Source organism: Polyodon spathula, chromosome 3 (assembly GCF_017654505.1).
Source record: "Polyodon spathula isolate WHYD16114869_AA chromosome 3, ASM1765450v1, whole genome shotgun sequence".
NCBI classification, from domain to species: Eukaryota; Metazoa; Chordata; class Actinopteri; order Acipenseriformes; family Polyodontidae; genus Polyodon; species Polyodon spathula.
In genome coordinates this window covers 58,868,046-58,890,969 of record NC_054536.1, presented here as the reverse complement: position 1 = coordinate 58,890,969, position 22,924 = coordinate 58,868,046, and the positions used below count along the sequence as shown (strand labels likewise).

At 37.8% G+C, this 22,924-nt stretch overlaps 1 protein-coding gene across 2 annotated transcripts in view; it reads right to left on the bottom strand.

The window, feature by feature from the left end:
- LOC121313253 (V-type proton ATPase subunit C 1-A-like) overlaps positions 1–22,924 on the bottom strand; it is a 47,973-nt gene that overhangs the window by 21,792 nt on the left and 3,257 nt on the right. For both annotated transcript variants that reach the window (XM_041245592.1, XM_041245593.1), the window contains exons 2-4: positions 18,736–18,908; positions 17,681–17,748; positions 1,638–1,723 (exon numbers count right to left, since the gene is read on the bottom strand). In XM_041245592.1, the coding sequence (XP_041101526.1) occupies positions 1,638–1,723; positions 17,681–17,748; positions 18,736–18,864 (283 nt within the window). In that variant the 5' untranslated portion in view covers positions 18,865–18,908. The remainder of the gene's footprint in view (positions 1–1,637; positions 1,724–17,680; positions 17,749–18,735; positions 18,909–22,924) is intronic.

The window sequence follows — 22,924 nt, the reverse complement described above, 5'->3', positions numbered from 1 at the left end:
TATTTAGGTCCTAACATTTATTAGCAAAATAAATAAAATAAAAAGTTTTACTAATTATAAATAATCTAGATATCTACAGTATGGTCGTGCTGTTTGTTCGGTTACTTGTTCACAGTGTGTGTTCAACCCTCCTCCTGGCTTTAGAAGAGATGAGAGGTGCCTGTGTTGTTACTGTAATAAGCTTAAATAAAGTTGCTGAAACTTAACAGACTCCGTGCAGTTGTTTGATTTCAACTTGTCATTCAAAACGGAGACTAGTTGCTATAGTATTGCGGTTACTGTATTACCATTGACAGCAAACACTTTCTCAATTATTTAATGTTATCTTTATTTGCTACACTAAATTTAAATAAATAGATAGGGCAGTAAGGAAGCCGAATATTTTACACTGACAGACAACATTCAGAGGCTGTGTGCACTACAAGAACTGAGACTTTCAACAAGCAGGCAAAAGGTAAAATACACAAATACTGTATTTACGTATTTTCGGGCGGGTTGATTTGGAACAGTGATTAAACATAGTTTGAAAGATAACATTTAAGGTCCTTCATTTTTTTCAGATTTAAGCCCTTGTATTGACCAATCAGGTTAAAGGAAATCCATTTTCTAATTTGTTATAATGTTTCAAACTAGTTAACCTCATACATTATCAGGCAGCGAAACCGATATCTTGTTTCAAGTCCGCCGATAGTACTGACTTATTTCAATCACTGAAACAAAGCAAATACACTGTGTTAAGTTTACACAGAAGTTAACTAGTTAAAAGTTGCACATGACACATGCACACACACGCAGCAACAACCAGAGAAAGAAAGGACAGACATACACATACAAATACAGAAGTGGTACTCCTGTTATGCTGCTCTCCATATATTGTACGTAAATATTTTCACTTGTAACAATTGCCATGAGAAGAAAATGCTACAGTGCTCGTAAAAATAAATGTAGTACTCCATTGTATCTGCAAAATAGGATTTTTTTTTATTAATTCATATATTTATTATTAATTTATGAATAATATTGGTAGTTCTTACATTCTCGTTTTTTCGTCAGGTTCTTTTTTCTTTCTTTGATTTCCACTTTGTCAGTCCAAGCGCATGCAGTTGCTAATTACGACCATTTTCCTTTTTTATAGTGTTTTCAGGTGTTAAAAGTTCCTGATTGCACAACAGAATAAACCTGGTTTCAACAGGTCTTAACACAGTGCTCAACTGTCATCAGAAACGCTTCGGCGAATATGTTAATGATACCATACCCCGAAATTTATGGTGATACGTGGCGATGGGGCAGGCGCTATATAACGGCGCAGGACATATATTCAGAATACCAATTCAGCGCAGTGGGTTTTTTTTTTTACGTTTACACTTCATTTTTGCGCCACAGAATTTGCGCTTGCACTCACATTTGCACGGCGATCAGAAAACAGCACTGAATGTATAAAAACTAAAATTGTTTTCTAGCAGTTACCATTATTCACCAATTTATTTTCCTTTAAAAAAAAAAAGTGCAATTTTACCTACTCAAGAGCTTGATACATTTTTTTAACCAACCTCCATGGGAAGCTTTATGAACAGAACAGGAGTGTGGTCTGCATTCCTTCATCTACAAATATGCTTGGTTGACAGGAATTTCCTTACCTCCATTCGCCAGCAGGTTCTCTTGTACTTTGTCCTTGGTGTCCTCCAGCACATCAGCCATATACTGAGACACCTTCTTCACTACACTGAAAAGAGAAAAAGGACAGATCAGTATGTTGAAAAGAGCCCAACTCCATATATCTACTAGCTCAGGAAAGTAGGAGACATACACATACATACATACATAAGCAAAAAGGCACGACAGGATGTGGGATATACTCTAATATCCACACGCCCCGGGTGCGTTATAAGACACAAGGCAAACAGGTCAATTACATAACTCCTGCTCGTTTATTTTCTTCAAAAAAATCTCTTTTAGTTAAAACATGACTAGAAAAGCAAACAAACAACGCTTTGACACTACCGTGTCTTCTTCAGGTTCACTAACTGAATTGAAAGTAGGCTTTACATTTATACCAATTATATTAATTACAGTGGCTTGCAAAAGTATTGACCCCCCTTGGCATTTTTCCTATTTTGTTGCCTTACAACCTGGAATTACAATTGATTTTTATTTGGATTTCATGTAATGGACATACACAAAATAGTCCAAATTGGTGAAGTGAAATGAAAAAAATAACTGGTTTAAAAAAATTCTAAAAAATAAATAACGAAAAAGTGGTGCGTGCATATGTATTCACTCCCTTTGCTATTAAGCCTCTAAATAAGATCTGGTGCAACCAATTACCTTCAGAAGTCACATAATTAGTTAAATAAAGTCCACCTGTGTGCAATCTAAGTGTCACATGATCTGTCACATGATCTCAGTATATATGCACCTGTTCTGAATGGCCCCAGAGTCTGCAACACCACTAAGCAAGGGGCACCACCAAGCAAGCGGCACCATGAAGACCAAGGAGCTCTCCAAACAGGTCAGGGACAAAGTTGTGGAGAAGTACAGATCAGGGTTGGGTTATAAAAAAATATCCAAAACTTTGAACATCCCACGGAGCACCACTAAAGCCATTATTAAAAAATGGAAAGAATATGGCACCACAACAAACCTGGCAAGAGAGGGCCGCCCACCAAAACTCACGGACCAGAGGGGCAACAAAGAGACCAAAGATAACCCTGAAGGAGCTGCAAAGCTCCACAGCGGAGATTGGAGTATCTGTCCATAGGACCACTTTAAGCCGTACACTCCACAGAGCTGGGCTTTATGGAAGAGTGGCCAGAAAAAAGCCATTGCTTAAAGAAAAAAATAAGCAAACACGTTTGGTGTTCGCCAAAAGGCATGTGGGAGACTCCCCAAACATATGGAAGAAGGTACTCTGGTCAGATGAGAATAAAATTGAGCTTTTTGGCCATCAAGGAAAATGTCATGTCTGGCGCAAACCCAACACCTCTCATCACCCCAAGAACACCATCCCCACAGTGAAGCATGGTGGTGGCAGCATCATGCTGTGGGGATGTTTTTCATCGGCAGGGACTGGGAAACTGGTCAGAATTGAAGGAATGATGGATGGCGCTAAATACAGGGAAATTCTTGAGGGAAACCTGTTTCAGTCTTCCAGAGATTTGAGACTGGGACGGAGGTTCACCTTCCAGCAGGACCATGACCCTAAGCATACTGCTAAAGCAACACTCGAGTGGTTTAAGGGGAAACATTTAAATGTCTTGGAATGGCCTAGTCAAAGCCCAGACCTCAATCCAATTGAGAATCTGTGGTATGACTTAAAGATTGCTGTACACCAGCGGAACCCATCCAACTTGAAGGAGCTGGAGCAGTTTTGCCTTGAAGAATGGGCAAAAATCCCAGTGGCTAGATGTGCCAAGCTTATAGATACATACCCCAAGAGACTTGCAGCTGTAATTGCTGCAAAAGGTGGCTCTACAAACTATTGACTTTGGGGGGGTGGGGGGGTGGGTGAATACTTATGCACGCTCAAGTTTTCAGTTTTTCTGTCTTATTTCTTGTTTGTTTCACAATAAAAAATATTTTGCATCTTCAAAGTGGTAGGCATGTTGTGTAAATCAAATGATACAAACCCCCAAAAAATCAATTTTAATTCCAGGTTGTAAGGCAACAAAATAGGAAAAATGCCAAGGGGGGTCAATACTTTCGCAAGCAACTGTAGTTACATATCTTATGTCTGTGTCAAATAAATAATTCATTTTATCAATAAACATTGAATAATCATTGCCGATAAAACTATTTAAATCTAAAACATCAATCAACAATTTAAATGTTAATTAATTATACTTGAACCACCAAACAACAAGTTATCTCTAATCATTTAAGTAATTCCAGATTCTACAAATAGGCAGGCAAACAATTCTTGTGTATTTTAATTTTGAAACAATTAAATCACCCTTATAAAAAAATGAGTGTAATGTTAACAAGCTATTTATCCTAAACTTCAAAACAATAACATGTCATTTGTACAACCATCATTATGAATGGTATAATGCCAATAGCAAAAGGTTACAAAATACATGAAGTCACATTACACTATGTAACACAATTTTTGTTCCTGGGTAGTAAGTGTTATTTCCTAATTGCTTATGCCTCAAAAGTATAGAAAATGGCTGTTATTCCCCACAAACTTTGCTTTTGTGACCAGTTCAGTGTTATTTAGAAATTTACCTATTTCCAATGAGAAAACGGGCGAATGTGTGTCTTCGTTCACATAAAGTCAGAAAAAAACAACATATGAATCCAAATTAACATGTATTTATACTAAAGTAATACAAAAATGACTACAAAAGATTTAGAAGTGAGTGGTTTTTTGAGATTTACGATTATACTGTAAATCACTTTCACGAATCAGCCCCCAAATGTAGTCTCCCATCATGTTCTCGTTATCCTTGGTAGCGGCGTTCAAAGTCCAGTATATCCGGGTGGAAGCGCTCCCCTTGCTCCTCCGAGTACGCTCCCATGTTCTCCTTGAATTTATCAAGATGAGCATCAAGGATATGGACTTTGAGGGACATCCTACAGCCCATTGTGCCATAGTTCTTCACCAGAGTCTCAACCAGCTCCACATAGTTTTCGGCCTTGTGATTGCCCAGGAAGCCCCGAACCATTGCGACAAAGCTGTTCCAAGCCGCTTTCTCCTTACTAGAGAGCTTCTTGGGGAATTCATTGCACTCCAGGATCTTTATCTGTGGTCCGACGAAGACACCGGCTTTGACCTTTGCCTCAGACAGCTTAGGGAAGAAGTCTTGAAGGTACTTGAAGGCTGCCGACTCCTTATCTAGCGCTCTGACAAATTGTTTCATAAGGCCCAATTTGATGTGCAGTGGTGACATCAGCACCTTCCGGGGGTCCACCAGTGGCTCCCACTTGACGTTGTTCCTCCCCACAGAGAACTCGGTCCGCTGTGGCCAGTCCCGCCTGTGGTAGTGCGCCTTGGTGTCCCTGCTGTCTAATCAAGTCGTTGAGGTCTTTTTGGTTGGGGTAGTATGGGTTTCTCTCCTCAGCTCCACCTCAAATTGTCATCTGGATCTACAACGTCTTCCTCGCTGTCTGACTTGCTGCTCTCTTCTAAAGATGGCTGCACTCTCTCCGGAGGAGGCGGTACAGGGAGCTCATGGCAGTGTGGCACCGGGGTGATGGATGAAGGAAGGTCCGGATACGTGATAGCAGGTGCATTCTTGCCAGTCCGACGTTTGGAAGGGTCCACCACGCAGAAGTAACAGTTGCTTGAGTGGTCAGTGGGTTCCCGTCAAATTCTTGGGATAGCGAACTTCATGGCTCTCTTTTCCCCTCTGTACCATCCTACAAAAATACATTTATTTCACCCATGACTAATGTGTAAGAGATTCTCGCAACATTTTTCATATATGATATATTTTTTCAATAACATTGAAAATTGTAAAACATTTTAAAATTAAAAACTTTTACAATTTTAAAAATTAATAAATTTCATAACATAAAATTCCGAGCAACAATTGTCCATCTTACCTTCCAGAGTTTTTTTGCAGTGCTCGCAGGTGAAATGAGGTGCCCAGGGTTTGTCTTGTTATCCCCGACAGGCATGCCGAAATATGCCTTGTAGGCCTCACACATCTTAGCAGATGCTTCCACAGAGTACTTTTTCGCTCTTGTCTTGATAAATTGGCCGCAGACATAGCAAAATGCGTCTTGCCGGATGCTTGATGCCATCTCAGAAAAATGCAGATATGTATCCACTTAGGCAGCTGGAACTAAACTGAACTGGTGGGCTTAAGGCCCCTGTATTTATACTACTATTTATATTACTGGAAAGTTCTAGAAAGTTCCTCCAAGTTTACTCAGCACTGAATCTATCTGGAATGTTCTGGAAAATAGGTAAATTTCAAAATATCACTGTCCTGCTCACAAATGCAAAGTTTGTGGGGAATAATAGCCATTTTCTATACTTTTGAGGCATAAGCAATTAGGAAATAACACTTACTACCCAGGAACCAAAAAAAAAATTGTTACATGGTGTTATCAGAAATCATACACACCAGAATCTTCATTTATGCATTAATCAGTTACAAATAAGTAACAATTATACCTTAAAAACTCCTATATGTAAAAAACACCAGCTATATTTTACTTAATATTTAATCCAATATAATTATCAATAATGACAGAGTATGCAGTATCTATTAGAGATGAGAACTGAAACCCAGGGTTTCATTTAACCCATGTGGTTCCATTGTTTTCAAAGTGAAAATCCAAAAAGACTCTTCTCGAAAGCTGTTTGATTATATTACCTCCTCTTTCAGGGACTGTTACTTTTTCAATCGTTATATATTTTAAGCTTGATGCAGAGATATGGTTCAATTTTTTATAATGTCTTGCTATAGCGCAATCCATGTTGTTGTTTCAAATTGCAGCTTTATGTTCACCAATGTGTATTTTCAAATTCGTTTTTGTTTGTCCTATATAGGCTAATATGCATGGACATTTACGCATATAAATCACATGTGTGGTATTACAATTAATAAATTATTTAATAGTATATTTTTTTGCCTGTTTGTGGATGATTAAAATGTTTGGCGTTATATGTATTTGAACAATGTGTACATTACACATCGGAAATTACCATAGAAAGAGTTTGTTAACCAATTTTCATTAGATGCTGGTGTTTTATACACTGACAAAACTACTAAATCTTTAATATTTCTACCCAGTCTATAACGGTGCCTTTACGGAAACTCTTTTGGTAAGCCATCTAAATTGAAAGTTTCAATTTCAGCTTCATTTATCTCGAGTAAATGCCTCAATAACAGATGAACAAGCAAAGGACATTGTGAAGATCTCCCAAAGAATACTTTTATCCCTATGAAATCATACAGGAATTGAAATCCCAAATGAACTATGGTTACAAGAAAAAGATTTGTTTGAAATGGCATGCCATAACTTTGTCCGAATACTGGAGGGCCAAGCAAATACCTCAAGGTCTGAGAATAAATTTTAAAAAAAACCTACATTTGGCGCATAAGATCCAGTGTTTTTGAAAGAATGGGAACAAGTATTGAACAAATGCTCATTGGATTTAACCCTGCTAATTATCTAACAAACAAAACATGAAAGTACACTGATGAAAACGGAAGTGCTAAAGACCAGAGAAATTACAAAATAAAATTAAACTGGAAGAGTATATAAACAAAATACGTTGGAGGAACTTGGACAATTCAAAAACGAAATAAAATCCTACAAAAATCAAGAAATATGAAAGAGACACTGAGGATTACAAGAACGGGACTGTTTACAATTGGAATGGAATATTTAAAAGATTTTATCAACAACGCAGGACAAAAAAACACTCCGATTATCACTTGGCCACAAGTGACCATTATTCAAGTGACCTGGGACAATCAAGTGACACCTCAACTACATCAAGCAGTAGTTTTTTAGACAGTTGCTACAATGTAGAAACATATCGACATCGAGAGAGCATAAAAAAAACAAGGTGGGGCAAGAGGCGAAACAGGAAGAGACGCTACAACAGCCCCACCCAGAGGATGGTCACCAGGAGCCTGTGGTAACAAATCTATCTAAATATGAACTTAATCAAACACAATTGTCAGTACTAAATAAGGGTTTATCATTTGTTCCAACTAATAGAGTTAATGCATTTAATTTAAAAGGTGGACTGGTATAAATTTTTTAGACAACTAAATCTGAAACATTTTTTTTAAAACTAAAATACAAATGATGATAGCAGAACGTACCTCACTGGATAAATTTAAGAAGAAATCTACCTTTTTTCCAGTAGGTGTTTTGAATCCTACAATAAATACTTTTAATTAACATTAAAGGATATAGAATGCATTTTAAAGAAACATCCAGTACCCAATCATCAAGACATAAGAGAAACAGAAAAAAAGCTATTACGGAACTTAAAGAATGACAGTATAATAATTAAATCAGCAGGTAAAAGGTGGGTCTATAGTCATTCAGAACCTCGAGGACTATGTTTCTGAGGCATTAAGACAATTAAGTAACACGCAGTTTTATAGACTTCTGACTAATGATCCTATTTTGGAACTTAAAATTGAGAGAAATGCAATACGAGAGACAGCAAAGGAAAGCAATCTGATCACAAATCAAGTTGAAATTTTGAAGGTTAAATATCCTGTAACACCAGTTTTCTATGTTACCAAAAATACATGAAGATTCTCAACATCCCCCAGGAAGACCTATAGTATTGGGGAATGGCTCTATTTCAGAACCATTAAGTCAATTCATAGATCATTTTATTTTAGATATTGCCAAAGAGTTACCATCTTATCTATTGGACACTAAAAATGTGATCAAGTTGCTTCGCCAGTATGTAGCTCCTCCGGGAGCATTGCTGGTCTCTCGATGTGGAAAGCTTGAACACTAATATACTGCATGAAGGCAATCTGGAGGCACTGTCGTTCTATTTGGAAACCAGGCAAAGTGAATTACCTATGGATTTTTTGCTGGAGTTAACTACTTTTATTTTAAAATCTAACTATTCTCTCTTTAAAAATAAGTACTATTTACAAATTCAAGGGATTGCAATGGGTTCATGTTTTGCTCCAAATTATGCAAACTTGTATATGTGATATTGGGAAAGAAATATATTGATGACATTGCTTCTAGTCCGCTTTTAAGAAATATCTTATTTTGGAAAATAAATATAAATTATGTACTTTTAATATGGACTGGCACAGAAATTGATTTATTCAAGTTTAAAGATTACATAAATAGTAGTTATCCAACTTTAAAGTTCACGATGGAGTACAGTCAAACTGAAATACATTTTCTTGATCTGTTAATTACAAACAACAGTGATGGTAAACTTTCTGCATCAATCTTTCGTAAGCCTATGGAGAGAAATACCATTCTGCATGCAGAAAGTGATCATCCAAAACACATGATTAAAAACATTCCATATGGCCAATTCATACACATGAAAAGAATATGTAGTAATACGTTACATAAGATTCAAGTCAAAGAGATGCAGTCATTTTATGTCGCACATTGTTCAAATACATATAACACCAAACACTTTAATCATCCACATACAAGCAAAAAATATACTATCAAAGAATGTATTAATTGTAATACCACTCATTTGATTTATATGCTTAAATGACTGTGCAAATTAGCCTATATAGGACAAACAAAGCTTTAAACAAAGCTTTATGTTCACGCACTGGTGAACATAAAGCTGCAATTCTAAATAACGTGGATTACGTTATAGCAAGACATTATAAAAAACTGAATCATGGCTCTGCATCAAGCTTTAAATATATAGCGATTGAAAAAGTAACAATCCCTAAAAGAGGAGGTAATATAATCAAACAGCTTTTGAGAAGAGTCTTTTTGGATTTTCACTTTGAAAACAATGGAACCACATGGGTTAAATGAAACCCTGGATCTCAGTTCTCATCTCTAATAGATACTGCATACTCTGTCATTATTAAGAATTTAATTGGATTAAATATTAAGTAAAATATAGCTGGTGATTTTTACATATAGGAGTTTTTAAGGTAAATAAATATATATATGTGTGTGTGTATATATATATATATATAATATATATATATATATCTATATATAGAGACACACACACACACACATATATATTATATATATATATGTGTGTGTGGTGTTGGTGAGGTATGTATTATATATATATATATATATATATATATATATATATATATATATATATATATATATATATATTATATATATGCATAAGCACACACACACACACACAGTGCCTGTAGAAAGTCTACACCCCCTTTCAAAATTTTCACCTTTTGTTGCCTTATAGCCTGGAATTAAAATGCATTAAAATATTTTTTTTTCATTTATCTACACATCCTACCCCACAACTTCCAAGTGAAAAAAATAATTCTAGAAAAATGTAGAAAATTAAAAATAAAAACTTTAATAGCTTGGTTGGATAAGTGTCCACCCCCCTTGTAATAGCAATCCTAAATTAGCTCAGGAATAACCAATCACCTTCAAAATCACACACCAAGTTAAGTGGCCTCCACAGGTGTTAAATTGTAGTGATTCCCATGATTTCAGGATAAATTCAGCAGTTCCAGTTGCACAGGGTAGTGCATTTCAAAGCAAAGACTCAACCATGACCACCAAGGCACTTTCAAAAGAACTCCGGGACAAAGCTGTTGAAAGGCACAGATAAGGGGATGGGTATAAATAAATATGAAAGGCCTTGAATATCCCTGGAGCATGGTCAAGACAATTATTAAGAAGTGGAAGGTGTATGGCACCACCAAGACCCTACCTAGATCAGGTCGTCCCCCCAAACTTCTCAAAGTACAGAGAAGTCTGCGAGGAAAACCTGCTGCCCCCTGCAAGAAAGCTGAAACTGGGACGGAAGTTCACCTTTCAGCATGACAACGACCCAAAGCACACAGCCAAAGCTACACTGGAGTGGCAAAGAAACAAAAAGGTAAATGTCCTTGAGTGGCTCAGTCAGAGCAGCAGAATACATTAACAGTTGCTGTTGCTTCCTGGTACTTCAGGTAAAATGTACTCAATGTTCCAACTGTCATAAGACGATGAGGCAAGAAATGCCTTTTAAAGCCTTGGTTATCTTTCCTTGTTGACAATTCTACAGTATGTCAGTTCTCTTCCTTTTTTGTGTTTCATGCTTCTCACAGGGCTGACCCTTGGAACAGGTGGCCTTCCCTTATCCCAGTCACCCCTCCAATGTTAACTGCACTGTATTAGGCCTACTCAACACTTCTCTTTTGGAAAAATCAGCACTCCGCCTTTAATGCACTTTAACTTGCACTTATCTGTTCCCTATTTTATTGTATATAATCCTGTAATCTGTAGTATTTTGTATTTCACTCACACTCATATCTAACCCCGATGTAACTATCAACACTTAGCTGCTCTTGAACTGTCCCGATATCAAATCGTACTGTGTTTTGTATTTGCTCTTATTAGGTCTGAAGTCACTGCAACTCCAGACCAGGTTTGCATACATTTCTTTTTTCTTTATTAATGGATGCTCTTGCATCTGTTTTCGTCTCCTTCTCGGCACCACCCGCTCCAGTAGCCATTTCTACTTCCTTTCCACTACTGCTCCCTACCATGATTAACGTTAATATCCCCCTAATCCTCTCCTCTCATTCCTGTCCTCTGGCTTCTCCCTGCCGCTGCAAATCTAACTCCTCTAACCTCACCATCTCAAATTCAACCTCTCCAAGTCACACCTCCTCATCCACCAAGAACTTCGGTGTCCCCCTCGACCCCTCCCTCTCCTACTCGCAGCACATCTCTACTCTGGAATGCTCCTGTCGCTTCTTCATCAGCCACATAAGCAGAATTTTCTCACTAACTACCCAATACAGCTCCTAACCAGGCACTGGTACTGTCCCGTCTTGACTACTCCCCTTCCTAGGGTTAACAAAAGCAACACAGGAGGCAGGGCTTTTTCTTGTAGAGCTCCGAAATTATGGAATGCTCTACCTTCGTCCGTCAGGGAAGCTGGGACCATTACAGTTTAAGTCAAGACTAAAAACGCACTTTTATAAAATGGCTTTCCTATCTTACTTTGTTTTACTGCAACTTTAAAATTGCTGCTTTTGTTATTTATTATTATGTATATACTGTTATTGAAATATGTTATTTAAATGGTCCGAGTGTGGCAGTTGTATGTGTGACATGCTATACAAATGTACTGTGGTTTGTTCTTTTTTCTGCTATGTACTGTCCAGTGCTTTGCGATACTTTTGTATAAAAAGAGTTATATAAATGCTATAAATAAATAAATGAAATAAATAACTACCTCCTGGCCAGCCTCCCTGCCTCTGCTACCCATCCACTCCAGCTCATCCAAACCTCTGCTGCTCACCTTGTCTTTTCCCTTCCTCATTTCTCCCACGCCACACTGCTGCTCTGCTCTCTGCACCGGCTCCCTATTGCTGCTCACATCCAATTCAAAACTGTTGTACTCGCCTATCGCTGTCTTGACCTTTCTGCACCCTCCTATCTCCATTCTATCATTTTTCCCTACACCCCCTCTCGCCCCCTCCGCTCCTCCACCACCAGCAGATTTGCTGTACTCCGCCCCCTGCTCCCCCGCTTCCAGAGCCCGCTCCTTCTCCACCCTTGCCCATCAGTGGTGGAACGACCAATCCACTGATATCAGGACTCAGTCCATGACCACCTTCCAGCACCTCCTCAAGATACACCTGTTCAGACAGCACTTGTAAATCTCACAACTCTCGACTATACTGCACTATACGGCACCCAATTGTACCAGTACTTGCATCAGCTTGTACTTGCACTGAACTGCTCCATACCTTTCCGTATTCTACTACTGCTCTTAATTATAACTACTTCCTGTACCTTGTACTTGACTTTACCCTTACAGGTCTCTGTAAGAACGTTTTTTGTAATTGTTTTATTTGAAATCATTCGCATCCATTTATCGTACTTACTACATGCTCATACTGGACTTTACTTGTATAAGCAAATTGTTTTAACATAACTTAACTGCTCTTAGTCGAACCCGCTCTTACATGTAATTATTTACTATATTGTCTATTTTTTGCTCTTATTTGAATTAGATTTTATGTTACTCATTTTATTGTACTTTACATCTGCTCTTATCTGTAATGTGAAATCTTACATGATACGTTGAAATGTGATACTTTGTAACAATTGTAAGTTGCCCTGGATAAGAGTGTCTGCTAATAAATAAAATAAATAATAATAATAATAATTTGTTCTGATGTCACTGGAAATCAAAGTGGGCACCTACAGTAATATGCCAAACAGATCAAACAGGCTCCACAAATCCTACCCAAGAAAATATCTGGCTGATATAAATAGGACAATCTATTTCTTGTTACATATGTTAACATGAAGGGCATTTCACATACTACCAAAACTCTGAACAAGAGCAAAGAAAAAACGTTGTGTATACATGATTTATAAGCATAAAACTATCCTGCTGTTAAAAATAGCTCTTTTAACTTTCAAATAACATATGGTCATCAGTCTAAATATTATGGAAGTTAAAAAAAACTATTGATGTCACCAAACTGTAAATTGCTAACTTTAGCCTGTGGATAAAATAGCTTCACCACAATGTCAAATTCCTCACATCAAACTCCACTGGCTTGACAGACCACTGAGATCGAGGTTGCCTAAAAATGAAAAGGTACACAATGTTCCCCCAGGCCTTACAGGGAAATCTGGTCAACGTAAGGTCTATTTTTTTTTTCTTTTTAAAGAACGTGTTGTTTTTTTTGTTTTTTTTTAGAATGATTGATGTCTGAAAATTCAGAACAGCAAGACATGGAGTCAGTCTTCCAGAAGAACTCACTACAGACACAATGAGTAATTCAGAAAAGTGCATTTCAGTGAAACAAAATACAAAAAAAGCAAAAACATAGTGGGATATTTTAAACATTCAGAAGCATCTATCCTAAAACACTTTTTGTTTTTGTGCAATATATGGAATTATTTAAGCAGTTCACTCCTAGTGTCTATTTGTCACCACAGCATATGACTTGGTCATGTCATGTGCTAGCACGACATTGGAAATAACATTATCAAAGTTTGTGTTAATAGTGGCAATTTACAGTAATAAACAACTTTTGCTTTTGTGGAAACAAGAGATATCCAAGTGCCACTGTTAGTGTCACAGACAAAGCATTGGTTTAAAGTTTCCTACATCTCAATGTCTTTAATTACTGTATGCCTTGGCTTTTGACCTTTGACTGCAAAATGTAGGCAGCCATACAATACACTTCAATTAAATAATACTGTAGGCAGCCAGGACCTTGAACTGACTTGGCTGTATAAAAATGAGCTATTTACTCTAGAAGACTGCATATATCTAGCGAGATCTAGCGAGAGCAGAATAGCAAACTCTGTGGAACAAAGTTAACATGCCAGGAACAATTGAACTAGAATGGGTTTGTGGTTACATCAAAAGTATAGCAGTCCTAGTTTTAATATTCAAGGTTGCATTTGCTGCTAAGTAGGTGCCTAATTAAAATGAACCTCTTGCCTTCTGTGTATACCAGTGAAGTACAATTACAATTTAGCTTGCTACATTGAAGTATCTGAATTAAAAATACATGTTATAAAATCATTTAAAGTTAAACTACTGAAAGAACATATTAAAAATGGATTAACAAGAGTTGATCTGCTTGTCACTGACAATGTTGTAAACAAACTGTTGAGACATTTTAGATAATGTTAAATATACTCTGTCCAGTATAACAGTAGAAAATAAGTATTATTGAGTCTGTGCAATTCTGTGTAAAGAGAGTGCACTGGCTTGAAGTCACACTAAATTAGCTCAGGTGTAACCAATCACCTTCAAAATCACACACCAAGTGGCCTCCACCTATGTTAAATTGTAGTGATTCCCATGATTTCAGGATAAATTCAGCAGTTCCAGTAGGTTCCCTCTACTGGGTAGTGCATTTCAAAGCAAAGACTCAACCATGCGCACCAAGGCGCTTTCAAAAGAACTCCTGGACAAAGTTGTTGAAAGGCACAGATCAGGGGAGGGGTATAAAAAAATATGAAAGACCTTGAATATCTTGGAGCAGAGTCAAGACGATTATTAAGAAGTGGAAGGTGTATGGCACCACCAAGACCCTGCCTAGATCAGGTCGTCCCTCCAAACTGGATGACCGAGCAAGAAGGAGACTGATCAGAGAGGCTATCAAAAGGCCAATGGCAACTTTGCAACAGCTACAGGCTTTTATGGCCAAGACTGGTCAAAGTGTGACTGCGACACCAATGTCCTAAGCATACCACAAATCTGGCCTGTATGGTAGGGTGGCAAGAAGGAAGCCATTACTCAAGAAAGCCAACCTTGAATCCTGTTTGATGTATGTGAAGAAACTCTGGCGATTCTGTAGCCATGTGGCAAAAAGTTTTGTGGTCTGACAAAACGAAAATGGAAATTTTTGGCCTAAATGCAAAGCGTTATGTTTGGCGCAAACAAAACACAGTACATCACCCAAAGAACACCATCCCTACTGTGAAGCATGGTGGTGGCAACATCATCTTATAGGGATGTTTCTCATCGGCAGGGACTGGGGCACTTGTCAGGATAGAAGGGAAAATGAATGGAGCAAAGTACAGAGAAGTCCTTGAGGAAAACCTGCTGCCCTCTGCAAGAAAGCTGAAACTGGGACGGAAGTTCACCTTTCAGCATGACAACGACCTAAAGCACACAGCCATAGCTACACTGGAGAGCCTAAGGAACAAAAAGATAAATATCCTTGAGTGGCCCAGTCAAGAGCCCTGACCTAAACCCAACCGAAAATTTGTGGCATGACTTCAAGATTGCTGTCCATCAAGGCTCCCGAAGGAATGTGACAGAGCTTGAACAGTTTTCTAAAGAAGAATGGTCAAATACTGATAAATCTAGGTGTGCAAAGTTGGTAGAGACCTATCCCAACAGACTCACAGCTGTAATTGCTGCTAAAGGTGCTTCCACCAAGTATTAACTCAGGGGGGTGGAGACTTATCCAATTATGTATATAAATCTTTCAGTTTTGTGTTTTTAATATATAACTTTTTTTCCCCTTAACAGTGTGGAGTATGGTGTGTAGATAAGAAGGAAAACAATCCTCATTTAAATGCATGAAACTGAGGCACCGACACAACAAAATGTGAAAAGTTCAAGGGGGTGTATACTTTTCATAGGCACTGTGTGTGTGTGTGTGTGTGTGTGTGTGTGTGTGTGTGGATATATATACGCACACATACACGTATGTGCAATTCTAACAACTGTAACTAAGAAGTGTGCTCCTTCCCTGTCCCTGGCAATGTGCTATATAAGTAACTGCTAAGAAACAATAACATTAAGGGAATTAAAAATGCAATTTAATGCAGCTGACTTGATTGCAGTAGAAAACCTGCCATTCACTGCTAATGAAAAGGATTTAATTTTGGAATTACCTCAAATATATGACAATGTGCTTAAACTATCTAAAATACAAAAACTCATTGCAGTCATCTGCTGTATAGATTAACCACTCTGCCGAATGAGGCAATAAATAAGGGAGTACAAACTAAGTTACTGTATTAGTATCACAAGTTGTTGTATTTCTGTAGTTGAATATGGTAGCAACCAACTTGCTTCCAATTGTTTGTTGCCACTTTAGATTTGGCAACCAATTTTTTTGTCTTCACCCTTAGCGGTCCATTTATTCAGCGCTTGTCAGGCGCGCCAGGTCAAATTAATTTTCACACGTGCTGTTTATTTTACATGCGTTGTTTACATTTTTTTTTTTCCCCCCAGAGCAAAAACAGGTTTAAGGGTTAGGTTGCCATCACTGCATAGCAAAAGGACACTCAGTACTGCATCTCCAGCCAAGCCACACCCCTTGTTCGCTGTATTTTTCATATACCTCTTCAGAGGATAAATCCTCTCCTGATCACTTGTTTTATCACCAAACTCATTAATAATGCAATCCAAGTCATTATTTTATTACTATAACATCTCAAAAAGCTCTGCAAATGTCAGTGATATTCTTTGAGCGCTGGATGCAGAAGCAGCTATCTTCTTTGTTTGTGTCCTTGTTATCTCTGTGGTTCAGGGGCTATGTGTTTGCTCAGATACTCCCCCTTTTTTTCAGCTTCTCTCGGCTCCTATCGGTCTCACTCGGCCATTGAAAGGTTCTCTCTGCTTTTCCCGGAAAAAAAAAACAAACAAAACAACTAGAGACCTGTGCTTGATGTTTTTTTGACCGGAAAGGGAAAATTGTAATGTCAGACCTGGTCCGACCACAAAGAGTTAAGAGCAGTTGGCTCCTAAAGCAAAGAGTTTGCCTGGAGCCCTTTCACTTGAACTTGTGTAAAGAATACAAACATGAATAAACACTCTAGGTAATGATACTGGCTTGGCCATCTGTGAATGAACATTGCCATCTCAAATCCTCTCTTCCTTCCTTGATGAAATGGAGCAAACCAAATAGCAGTTTCAAATCAAGCTCCAATTACTGCTTCAGAACAGACCTACAAAGAAGCATCCTGGTGGTTTTGTTCAGTTATGACACAAGCCTCCGTTTTTGCAGCATAGGTTAGCTACTGATGCATTAACTGAACCAGCATTTGTTTTGACTTTGTTACTGCATAGCTGCAGAAGGTGTATGTATGTATGTATGTATGTATATATATATATAGATATCTATATATATAGAATATATAGTATATATATATAATATATATATATATATATATATATATATATATATATATATATATATATATATATTAAGGAAAAAGTTCAGATTCTAGCCACTATCTGACAAGAGGATGACACGAAACATTTTAACAGAGAAGGTGACAGATATTAAGAATTCAAAGATAAAACTTTAAATACTAAAACAGTAGTGAAAAAGCATGCACAGGAGGATCCACCAATTTTAATTTAATTTTATTTTTTTTGCATTTGTTTTGTAAAATTAGACATTTTTTATTTTAAAATAAGTCTTTCAATTTCCACTGGAACCCCAGGAAGCCTTAAGCAAAGAAAATGTATTGCTGCACGGTCAACATTAAAAAAAATATCCCTGCAGAGAGTACATGAAATACTCTTCAGACAGAGTAACAGTGGTATTCTTACCTCTCCACAAAAGAGTCCAGCTTAGCTAGCTCATCCGATAGACCCACCAAGACATCCAAAGTTCCCACCTATACAAATAAGACAGAAACAATGCTATATTGTATGAACTTGTAATATAAATGACTCCCGGAATAAAAACTATAGAATTCACGTTTTGCATCACAGTTCTTGGCATATTTGCAAAACCACTCTTCCAGCACCAAGTACAGTAACTTTACAGAAAGGCTACCCTAGGATAACTAAATCAAATATAGGTCAACAGTAGCTTTGTTTATTTTCATATTTTTATAAATATAAGTTTGTTTATGTTCTTTTTTTATACCAAGCTGTCTGTATGATCCACTTATTAATGCCATAATGCAACCCGTTGTGATGCAAATATTAATGTATTCCTATCAGCATTCTGTAATAAAAGAAATATTAAAACTTTTTTTATGTTATGCTGTAAGGCTTAATATGTTCGTGTTCTTTCTATCTGGGCTCAGGCAATAACGCAGGGCTTCTCAAACTCGGTCCTGGGGTCCCCCTGTGGCTGCTGGTTTTCATTCTAACCAAGCTCTCAATCACTTAACCAGACCCTTAATTGATCTGCTAATTTGCTTAATTAGACCTTTTTACATGTTTTCAGCTCTTAAACAGTTGCAGTTCAAGTTACTTATCAAATGTTATTGCTAACTTGAAATATGCAACTGTTCAAGAGCTGAAAACAAGTAAAAAGGTCTAATTAAGCAAATTAGCAGTTCAATTAAGGGTCTACTTAAGTAATTGAGAGCTCGGCTGGAATGAAAACCAGCAGCCACAGGGGGGCCCCAGGACCGAGTTTGAGAAGCCCTGCAGTAAAGGGTTAAGTCACCACTAAAAGTTACAGTAGCAATACCGACGATACCAGTGTGATTTATTCATTCATTTTACCCCATGATTAAGGTGCCCCTTTGTGGTTTGTCATGCATACTAAATTACTCAAAGACACCAGGAACTAAGCGTCAGGCAGCCTGAACTTGTGTCTCATATGACCTTTTCTGAGAAGCAATGAAAGAACAGCTTGCACTCTTCACCTTAAGATCAGGGATGTTAAATTTGTTGTTGGTGGAAAGGTTGTTGTTCCTTGTGGCAGCCATCAGTTTGTCCCATGTCTGCTGGCAGGTCTTCTCTCCAGGGGCAGAAATCAACCAGAACTCAGTCATTGTTGTTGACCAATGAATATGTTTGTTTAAGAATCAAAGGTATACTGCAAGAGAAAACAAGCCTCATTAGGGGGTGAGGGTACGCACAGGGTTAGCACCAGTAACAACGTATAGTTTGTCAGTAAAGAGTGCAATAAAAAGCTGATCAACACTCATCCCTGCGCATTACTACCTATCTTAGTCAAGGAGCAGAGGACAAGTTTGCAAACCTGAGCTGTTCTAAATGGAAACTACCTGACCACAGCCTTAGGCATACCTGGTCAGACTAAGCAACCAAATGAATATATGACATTACGGTGGGCAAATCAGGGGTCACAATCCTGCTCCTATGGAGAGTTCTGCTGTGCTGCTCATGAACTTTGCAGTTTTCAACTCGTCCCATAATTAAATACTAATCCGGGAAGCACAATCTTTCTACATTTTTTAGAAGTATAAACATAAACAACAATCATAATACTCGCACTTTGAATAAATGCCATTTTAGAAAATCATCATATGAAGCATTTTGCAACTGCTAAAAAATTCAATATTAGAGTCATAAATACACATTGAAGTGTAGTATAGCAATTGAAGAAGGCATACCATGTGGAATGCACTTCTTTTTGCGTGCAGTATCTTCTATATTGATCTCAAAACGTCGCCTTGCAAAATGTGTCCTCGGAGCCATGGCACAGCATGTTTAGGTGCTACCCTTAAACTCCATATCTAGACGTCCTTTGATTCATTGTTGTAAAATAAATGAAAAGTAGACAGACACTCTAAGCTTTCTGCCAGTTTAGGCCATAGTAATTTGGACATACAAAAAGGTGAACATATCGCATTTCCTTCCTTTACTCTGATACTTCAAAACCAAACCAATCAGGGCAGAGGTAAAATTTACAATATTTGCTGTTCAAGAGGTCTATAATGCATCGTCATTTAAACCAAAAGCCAACCATGCTTGGCTTTTCAGGTTTGTAACGGAAATATGATTTGCGCTTGGGAAACTGTCAAACGCATCATTTTACAACACTGATGTAGGGAACAAAATAACCGACGGCACCGATGGCAGTTGCCGCAGTGCCCAAGCTGCTTGCCGCAATGCTTTCCAAATTTTAAAAAACTTACAGCAAAAGTTGCCCGTAAACCTGCCTGTCATTGCCGCCGGTGTCCCACAGCACCAGCACATCTGATCTACAACCCATTCACAAACTTGCTCAGCGTCAGCTGGCCTGTTCAGTCACAACTTAATTCTGTCTAATCTCTGTCCTGCGAGATAATGACTCATTATCATAATGTATTATTGTTGCCATTCTTTTTAATGTGCATTTCCCAGCGTTATGCCACAAGAAAGACGAGCTGCATCATTGGTTAATCAACAGAGGGAGGGATGCTGTTAGACTGAGCTCAATATGACCACACTTCCAAAACTTTCAATTACATGTGTTCACTGGCAGCGTCACTGATTTTTGTGTCTGTGAGCCTAGTGCCAATGTTCAGGGGCGGAGTGTACCAAGCAGGCGTAAGTGTTACGACAGTGTAAGTGATGGGCGCAAATTTTTTGCAGAGTGCACATAGCAGACGTAAGACTTATTCAGGTCGTAAAGGAGTCATAACTACGCCTGCTAGCTGGTAGGTGTAATATATTCCCCTTGCACAGAGCTGTTTGACACATTCTAGGCATTACTAAAGAGCTCACTTAGGTGTGTATGGTTAAGCTCATAGTAAAATCTTGAATGGCTAAAACTGCACGGAAGGTATGCAAGGGACATGAGATGGTGAGATTGAAAAATTCTCGTTTTTCATATTTGCATTATTTTCACCATTCTCTCCTGAGCAATGTCAGATCACCCCCTAACAGCTTCCCAACCACTTTTCACAGAAATCAAAACACATGCAATGCACACACCTGGTTGGATTAAAAAAACATACTGACATCTATCACGGTTACTGATCAAGAATAAGGCTTGTGACGTAACCCTCTTTGGTATAACGCATGTTTGAACATGTCACACTCTGAACTGAATTACTAAAAAAAGAAATTAGTAAAATTCTAATGACTTCCCATCGAAACACTTGACTTGCATCTTTCTTCTGATCGCAAATATACATTGTCATGTTAATAAAAATACATTGTTACATAAATGACTAATTATGCTTTGTCAAGCCATTTAAATGAATTTTGGCTTTTTTTATTAAAAATCATCCAGAGTAGTTTTTTTGGTGCTGGAACCTAGAACGACCTTTTAATAAGGGCAACACATTATCCAAGCACCAGAAAAACATCAGTGAAGGATTCATAATTCAAACCCCAGCATAAACTGACATTAGTATGGGCCCTGACTATGATGAGGTACACCATGAGAGATTAAAGTTGCAGTATTAGGTCCAGTACTACCTCTTCCTCTTACCAGTCCACCAGTGTTCTCTCTGTTGAACAGAGTGTCTATTTCAGAGTAAATATTTAGCTCTCATTAACCTGTTCCATGCGTTAGACTAGATTACAGCAGCATGGAAAATGATATCTGACTTTTAAAACAAGACGTAGGAGACAGGACTAAATGGCTACTACTGCAGTTATCACTCCTGCCAGTCGCTTGTAAATAGTGGCTTAAATTGGTAAAATAAGTAAGAAAATGTAGACTAAATAAGATTTTTTTTTTCTCAGACCACAGTGTTTTTGAAGACTTTGCACATTATTCTCTATGGATTTCGTTCTGCAGAGCTGACAACAGATTCTCCTCCAAATATGTCAGTTTTTTCTATGTATTAATTGGACCAGCGCCTCCTGGTGGCTATATGTTGTAAATGGCTGGACCTGGTGAGTACTTGGTAGGTCACTTCCAAGGACAGGTGCATCAGGTGTTGCGGGAAGCACTGGTGTTGGTGGCTCAGATGAGGGGCACCATACCTTTTATTTCAGAGCTCATAGAAAAGTCAGCAGGGTACTGTGTCCTGTGTGTGTGTGGCTGTAGGAGCTTGTGCTGTGAATGGGAGCCTTTGTGACATTTGTTTATATGCAAAGTGAATGGCTGAAAGATTTCACTAGTCAGGTTATAATGAATACAGAGCAGTTCTCCTGAGATGCCACCAAGCAAACATGACAGTTCAGCATCTCATCCACAGAAAGGCCTGCACCTCAAACACCAGTGACCCTAAACGGATGATATAAACGGTTCTTATAATGACAACTAAATTAAAGATTTTGGTTAAAATAAATACAAGTCTGTGATCATGAACTACAGCTACGTATTTTTATTGATAATACAATGGTAATGTTTATAGCTTTGTAATATATTATGCATTGTAATTAAAATTATTAGTTTTAATCTCTAAGATATCGATTTTAATATATTATAAGGGTTGGGTGGGTATCTATTAAGCAAATTAATTTTAGTTCTGTATTATGCTGACAGCAGTATCAGTATTTTGTAGCTGCTGTATTTATAATTATAATACGGTATATGGGATTTTGGTTTACATGAACTAATCCATTAATTAGCCCAGGGACTCCCAATGTAAATTAGCTTATAGCTACATCTGGGTACAATATATCTTGCGACTTGTCATGAATGTTAAAAATTGTACATTGTCCTGTTCCTGTTAAATAAAACACTTTGAAAAAAAAACGCAATGCTGGGCATCAGTTGAGCTGAACACCATCCCCACCACTTTCCTTGGAGCACAACCAAGTCTTAGCCAGATCAGACCCACCTGGGATAATTAATCGAGTTACTCCAGTACTCGCGACTATTTTAATATACTGACGATCTTTTTGGTACTCGAGTACTCTTCGCATTAATACATGCATTCCAATACGGCAGATGCACGGGGCAATGTATCTACAGCACTTGCATCACTCCTTTAATTCAACACCTAGAAAGAAGCTCCAGACCATGCTTCTGAACAGGGATGAGTGAAGTCAAGCCAGGAAGAGTCTTTGGAAGTAATATTTTTAAGAGATGTCGATGTAATCTAGTAATACTAAGCTGTTTTGGGCACAATATATTTTCATTTTGAATGCAACAGGAATTACATGTTTATTTCAGTACACAGCTGGGAATATAGTCTTCTAATTTAG